The sequence below is a fragment of the Scardinius erythrophthalmus genome (genome assembly GCF_964197995.2).
Source record: "Scardinius erythrophthalmus genome assembly, chromosome: 6".
Lineage (NCBI taxonomy): Eukaryota > Metazoa > Chordata > Actinopteri > Cypriniformes > Leuciscidae > Scardinius > Scardinius erythrophthalmus.
This window is the reverse complement of record NC_138226.1, coordinates 5614654-5622310: the sequence shown is the minus strand read 5'-3', so window position 1 is coordinate 5622310 and position 7657 is coordinate 5614654. Positions and strand designations below refer to the sequence as shown.

General features: G+C 33.9%; 1 protein-coding gene across 1 annotated transcript; it reads left to right on the top strand.

Annotated features, from left to right (window-relative positions):
- The first annotated feature begins 1970 nt into the window (after nt 1-1970).
- On the top strand, nt 1971-6598 carry LOC308692167 (legumain-like). The gene is made up of 10 exons (XM_081367928.1): nt 1971-1994; nt 2354-2444; nt 2573-2709; nt 3184-3265; nt 3399-3472; nt 4422-4497; nt 5185-5247; nt 5824-6060; nt 6181-6297; nt 6448-6598. Exons 2-8 carry the CDS (start codon nt 2379-2381, stop codon nt 5851-5853), a joined length of 528 nt encoding a protein of 175 aa, XP_081224054.1. The 5' UTR covers nt 1971-1994; nt 2354-2378; the 3' UTR covers nt 5854-6060; nt 6181-6297; nt 6448-6598.
- Nucleotides 6599-7657: the final 1059 nt, after the last annotated feature.

Below are 7657 nucleotides of genomic sequence, written 5' to 3'. Positions count from 1 at the left end.
CTGGGGTACATGGATTGGCCCAACCAACTCTAAACAACATTTGTTTAACCCCTTTTGTTCTGGTCTGGTATTTAAGGCGAGGGAATAGAACACACTTTGGGAATCTTTTACCAGGATCATTCCCCCACAGTAATGTTTCCGTATTTTCCTGTTGGAAAATCCTGACACATTACTGTGTGTCTTTGTCAGGAAAACATTACTTACTTTTAGAGTAATCTTTGAGTAAATGATGTTATGTCTTTTTGAATTGGCTTTTAATAATTTACTTCTGTAATTGGCATGATACATTTTTACCTGACAAATAAATGTTAACCTTGATTTATTCTGCATTCTTCTGAAATCATTATTTCCAGTAGATTAATGTGTAGTCTGGTGTTTCCGCAAATCTTTGTCCAGGATAGATCAAACTGAAGGCACTTTGAATGGACCATGGGGCACATCTTAGGAGACCTTCTGATTTCTGACTATTCCCTGACTTAGCATGTTGTATGCTACAAATATTATATAAATTACACCTATGGGTCTGTAGTGTGCGACCGCATAGGGTAAAATATTTGTACTACACCCTCTGACTATTTCAGGACTGGCAAGTTTGTGATCGTGAGCGCGCAGTCGCGACGTGACGTCTCAAAGCGACACTAGGTCCGTAATGAACGAATATTGAAAGTATGGGATAATCAGAATAATCAAAGATCTAAATTAATTCATAATCAATATTTATGAGTATTTTCTAATCAGAAATACGATCTAAATTTGATTATCATTTGAAATTGGAGTCAGATTACGCATAGAGCTGAAGTAATACTAAAACTAGGTTCCAATAAATTAAGTGAACTTCACTGGATCGCTGAAAAGACATACACGCTTTAAACCTTCGCCAGGCCGTTGGATTCCGTCGTTGGGCCAATGGATGGTCCTTACAACAAAATGACTGTTATACTGTACAAACTGTATTTTTATCCCCTACCACTAAACTTACCCATCACATGAAACCTTCTGCATTTAAAAAAAAAAAAAAAAAAAAATAAAAAATATATATAAAATAATTCACTTAGTATGATTTATAAGCTGTTTTCCTAATGGGGACCAAAAGAAAAGTTCCCACAAGGTTAAAAATGCCTTGTATTATTATCCTAGTAGGGACATATGGTCCTCACAATGTATGGATTACCAGGCACACACACAATATTGAATGCATTCTATTTTGACATAATCTGTCAAGTGCATAATAAATCACTGATTGAAACAAGCGATTCATTCATCATGAATTTGTGTGGGACAAGAGTTCATCTTTCATGTCCATTCATGTCTTAGTCTTTTACGTTTTATGCGAAAGTATGTCAAAACGTATATTCATTGAACTGAATATGATAGAGTCTAAATTCTGACTGGAAATCTCACAAACACAATTTATTTTCTAGTATTTTTGACAAAAAAGGGAGATTTGAGGTCGGTCTGTAATTAACTCATTTTCTAGGGTAAAGTTGTGTTGTTTTTAATGAGAGGCTTAACAGTTAGATTGGAAGTTTTTGGGACATATCCTAATGACAATGATGAATTAATAATATTAAGGAGTGAATTTATGACTTCTGGAAGCATCTCTTTCAGTAGCTTAGTCGGTATATAGGCTCTAACAAACATGTTGATTTTGATGATTTAACAAACTTTGACAATTCTTCCTCTCCTATAGAAAAGAATGAAGAATGAAAGGATCCTCAGGGTCTATTGCTACAATACTGTAGATGGTTGCATGGTTATCATTTCCTCTGATATTATCAATTTTGCAAGTAAATAAATTATAAAGGCTTATTTATGTCATCAATTAAAGTGAATTTGAAAAGTATTGCAAAATATGAAATACACACTCCCACCGGTACAAACTCTCCGCCCATGAGTCTCAAATGAAAGGGATGAACTGCCTATATAAAGACAGAGGCTGTCTGACTAAAACCACCAGAGATCAACAGGACAGGAACACCTGATACTCAACACAGGTATGATGGCATATGATCCAATTATCTATAATCTAAATCAATAAACACTTTTAGCAACTGTATTTAATTATGTAGATAATAAAATAGAAACATTTTGAGCAGTATTTTTAACATCATGACGAGTGATTGACATTCAGCACTTCATGAATAGAAAGCAGCACTAAAGTTTAAAACCTGAACTCTTGTTATATCGTCCTAAACCTTATAACATATCACCTACTTGTGTTCTTTTCTGTTTCTTAAAACGCATCATAAATGTATGAGCCATTCAAAAATGAATGTTACCCAATTAAAAGCATTAGAACAATGTTAATTTAGTTTTAAATTGTTAGTATTATTATTATTTTTGATTCCAATAGACTTTGCTTTGAAAAGACTCAAGAAATGTCTGGAAAAAACTGGATTCTCTTTGTCGCCGGCTCAAAGGACTGGGTAAATTACAAACACCAGGTTTGTGTTTGTTTTTTTGTTTTTCATTATTTTTAAGACATATTGTTTATAAATTCCCCAAGGTGTGATGAGCCTCAGTTTATAAATGATGACAGTAACTGAAATCATCTTTGTCATTTGCGTTTTAGGCCAATGTGTGCCTTCATTATCAGATACTTAAGCCGATTCCTAATGAGCCGATTCCTGATGAGCAGATTCCTTATGAGCCGATTCCTGATGAGCAGATTGTGGTGATGATATATGATGACATTGCTCACAATGCAAAGTGAGTAATTTGCCAAAGCTTTTGAGTATCATGTGTTTCATAGTTGATCTCAATCTTCTGTGCTAAACATACTGCTAATTAGTAGTGCGGGAACAACAGTGTAACAGAGCCGTATATCTGGGGTTTTCAAAAGCAAAACAGGGTTGTCACAGAGGAACGACTGGGAGACAATACAGTAAATGATTTTCTGCATTCGCCACAATAGCAAAAAAAAAATAAAAATGCATGATAACATAGCATCTGCATGACTTTCCAAAAGAGGAAGAAAATAGAGAGATTGGTTACGTTAGACGAGAGAAATATGTCAAATCAACCATCATTTCCTCAGACATGCATTACAAACACCCTCATCACAGCATTTGCTAGCAATCTTTGCAAGATTTAATAATTCTAGAAACACATCATCACAGAAAAGTGTGGATAAGATTGTTGGAGCTGACAGCATTTAACACTTTCCTTCGTCATTGCCTGCAGAAACCCAAGTAATGGAAAAATTGTCAGTATAATTGATGAGTCAAACGTGTACTCTGGAGTTCCGAAGGACTACACTAAAGAGGTAATATTTGTTTTGTTTTGACATGGTAACATGTTTAGTTTCATTTGATATTTTTATTTTTTTATTTTTATCTGAGCACAATTATAACTTTCAACAATAATGATTAATTATGACAACAATTATAATCTTATAGGATGTGACCCCAGAGAACTTCCTGGCTGCTCTTAGAGGGGATAAGAAGAGCACAAACAAAAAAGTCATAGAAAGGTTTGTTTGTCTGTAAAGAAGAAATCTTTCAATCCACTGAATGTGAGGAAGCAGCACAGGTGCTTAGAGATGTAGCTTTGAATCTGAAATCCCATATTTCCCGATCTCTCGCTCTCTATTTTCCTTATACGACCTTAAGTCATAGTGCTGGAGCCTTTCCCAATTTCCTAGGCCAGAGTCAGGGGAAAGCACCCTGAACAGATGGCCAGTACTAAATAGGCAAAATCAGTATGAGACAAAAGAAGTATGTCCGAATTTACAGTACTCTTAAAAGAGTTGTCAAAAAGTACCTGCTTCATCCGGCAAGATTTTAGCTTCATCCGAAATCGCATACTCTCTTGAATAGGTACTTATTTTGAATAAGTACTTCACGACCACTAAAAAAGTTTGCTCTACATAGTGTATATGTGTGTAATATGAATGTAATCCGGACATACTACATTCGCCAAAAATGTCTATGTGCCTGTGTATGATCTGTTCAGTAACTGAATGCTCCTCGGCACAAATGATGTAATGGCCCGTTTGGTCATTATCATGTGACCTACCAACGCCAGTCGCTTCACTGCCATTAATAAATCCTCTCCTGTGGCCTCATGGGATATTTAAGTGTCCATCGTATCGAAAAGTAATAATTTATTCAAAAAAGTACCTACTCAGGAGAGTATGCGATTTCAGACGCAGCCAATGTGTTTGTCAAAATACACAATTTTCTATGAATTAGGTGACCGCGTCACCTACTGGTCAAAAAGCAAATGTTTCACATTATAAATATTTCTACATGTGGATTTTGGAAACAACTTTGCCTACAATTATCACCAGGGATGCTCTGTACAATGAAATAACTGTAACAGATCTGCCGCTTCAGTGATTGGCCCTGTAATTGCTGCTTGCTGCTAATGTGAATTTGCAGTTAAAATGAAGTATACATTATTATTTTCATTTAATGCAGTGGACCTGATGACAACATCTACGTCTACATGTCCGGTCTGGGAAAAGAAGGCGCGTTTCCGTTTCCTGAGAAGGAAGTAAGTATAAAAAGTTTCACGAGATTATCAGAATGGACATAATACGGTATATTTATCATGATGAGCCAAAATATCATATAAAAATGCCAATTCTCTACTCTCAAGAGTGTAACCATCTATGAAGCTCACAGCTCTCAAATAATTCACTTTTAAACCAGGCAGTTTTCTGTCGACCAAATTGAATATGAGCAAAATCTATGGGGAACATTTTCACCCTCATGCAAAACTCCCAGTCCCACGGATTGTTTTGGGAAAGAAATTCTGCCCACAAAATTTCGCAGTAAAACAGTAAATGGGCAGGAATGTTAAGGAATCATTTATCTGAACATGAAAAAATATAATAATAATACTAATCTATAGTAGAAACCAAAAATTTGCATCACTCATTTATAAGTGTATCTATGGACATACATGTGACAACAAAACATACAACAATTTTATTATATTTTTTACATTTATTATTATTTATTTATTTGCTTTTAATGGTTATAAGCGATCATCTTAAAAATGACTCTATTTACCCAGTAGGTATGGATTTTAGAATTTACCATGTAATTACAGGGAATAAAACGATCAATCCAAGATTTTGCATGTAAATACATGGATAAGGACATAGGAACTGTTGTGTTTAATCTGAAAACCTGCAGACTTTTAGACCAATAATTAATTCAGAATGTTTTATGACAGCTTTCTCCTAAAGATCTCATTGAAACGCTCAAGAGGATGCATGCTGAAAGAAAATTTTCAAAGGTATGTATTCAGTAATGTTCACATAATTTGTGTGTATTATATTATATATACACTGCCATTCAAAAGTTTTTGATCTATAAGATGTTTAATGTTTTTTAATGTATCTTCTGCTCACCAAGGCTGCATTTATTTGATAAAAAACAAAACAAAAACAGTAACATTGTGAAATATTATTACAATTTAAAACAGCTGTTTTCTATGTGAATATATTGAATGTTTTTGAGCATCAAATCCAAATATTAGAATGATTTCTGAAGGATCATGTGACACTGAAGACTGGAGTAATGATGCTGATGCTTAAAAATATTACTACTTTTATTTTATTTTATTTTTTCATCAAATAAATGCAGCCTTGGTGAGCAGAAGAGACTTCTTTTAAAAACATAAAAAAATTACTGACCCAAAACTTTTGAATGACAGTGTATATATATATATATGGATTCTGTTTAATAATAATTTTTTTTTAAATTGCTGCCAAATATGACAAATTTGACCCTCTTCCACCTTCCTTACTTAACAAATCCCAATCTTAAATTCAGAACTTTGTGATTCTTTTTCCTACTCTTCTATTTCTAGCAGGTCCATCTTACCCTACAGTCACATTAGTAGGCCTACTACTTTCACAACTGATACTGCAAGCTATTGAAAGGGGCAACAACAACCTGTAGTGATATAAAACTGCTTAAGTAAAGGGAATGATTATTGACTTCATGTCCCAAATATGCCGAAATCACTCCCACTGATTACGATGAACTGAGGGGCGTCTTCCTCTCTGATAAATTCTCAAGTACTTGGTTGAAGTACCTAAACACGGTATGTGTTTTCTGTCAGTGAACTTTAAACTGCAAATTGCATTTGTAGGTTAACATTCTGATCTCATTACAGCCACAAAGTAAACATGACAAATATGTGTATTTGTCTTTGTATTCACAGGCTGACTTTACTGAAAAAACATTCCATGACCTGGTAAAGGATTTAGCTCAACGACCTACCGGTAAATGTTTTAGAGAAAATCCTGAAATACCCTGTGCCTGCCGGTTTGGGGACAAGGTATTAAATTCTTTTAAACATTTTTAAAACATTTAAAATATTACTTTCATTATTTAAATATAACAGGATATGAACACATATATATTCACAAGATCCATGAATGTTGTACTTTTTTCTAAATTGGTTTCTGTTCTTTTTTCTTTTCTGTAGAAAATCGGTGACTGTTACCTCAGTGAATTCCTGCAAAAAAGGAACTCCCTAAAGCTGTTCAAACCTTGTACAAGAAAACATCTAGATGAGGCTCATGCACATGACCAGAGTAATTAAGAGTATCCTGATGACCTTTTGTACTAGTTTCTTGTTTCAGACTTATAGCTTTATGATTAAGATTAAACTGATTGCAAAATAGCATACACTATTATTTAAAGGTTTCTGGTTTGGGGTTGATTTTTTTCTTCATCTTATTTTCTTCTTTTTTCTTATATTCTTATGTTCACCAAGGCTGCATTTGTTTGATCAAAAATAGAGCCTAAAAAATTAATATTGTGAACTATTGTACCAAAAAAAAAAAAAAAAAAAAAACTGGGAATAAGGATAAAAATCCAGTGATTGTGTGTGTTATTTTATGTATGTGAATGGTTTTGACAGCTTCTTTAATTCTACATTGTCTTACGGTGCAAACGGCTGAAAGAATGGTTTGTCAAAAGGATGAAAACTTCACCTTCTACTTTGCTTATTTTTCACTCACTACAAACTACAAAATCACACAAAGTGCACACATGTAGATAGAAGTGATTTATTGGACTGGCCTGTACAAATTTCAGACCTGAACTTCACTGAACACATTTGGGATGGTTATTATGCATGGATTTGAAATGTGTGGTGTTTAAAAGCTCACTTTTGCACAAGTGACTTTAAATATGCTGTTTATTGATACATAATGTCTTACTAACAGTGATTGTGTTGCTGAAATTACCTGTTCACCATTAGAACAAATATAAAACCTGATTACAGCAGAATTCCTGCAAGACGCGAGCTCTAAACAACATGATGGCATCATTTGTGTCTTTTACACCTGTTATAAACCACAAAGCAACACTGATTTTGTCATAAATATATCATATAAACTGTGTGACATACATTAATTATCTCAAATATTATCCTTTAGAAGAGATACAGTACTAGTCAAAAGTTTGATTGAATTTGTTTCTCATAATCCTCAAGACCTTTTGGCCTTAAGGCGTATGCTTAAATCCTTGAAATTAGTTAGACAAATGTAATTTAAGAGCAGAGGCAGATGCAATCATATCTAGACAGGCGAATTAGAAGTTTCTTTTTTCTATGATTTTACTTTTCTTATGTAGGGAAATGTAGGGAAAATACTCAAAATAGCAATAATACAAAAATGAGTGATATTGCC

What these genes read in the sequence shown, in the direction of transcription:
- LOC308692167 (XM_081367928.1), top strand. Translation starts at nt 2,379, where the DNA reads ATGTCTGGAAAAAACTGGATTCTCTTTGTCGCCGGCTCAAAGGACTGG. An exon ending in GACATTGCTCACAATGCAAA is followed by an intron (nt 2,710 to 3,183) that starts GTGAGTAATTTG and finishes CATTGCCTGCAG; the next exon opens with AAACCCAAGTAATGGAAAAA. An exon ending in TTCCGTTTCCTGAGAAGGAA is followed by an intron (nt 4,498 to 5,184) that starts GTAAGTATAAAA and finishes GTTTTATGACAG; the next exon opens with CTTTCTCCTAAAGATCTCAT.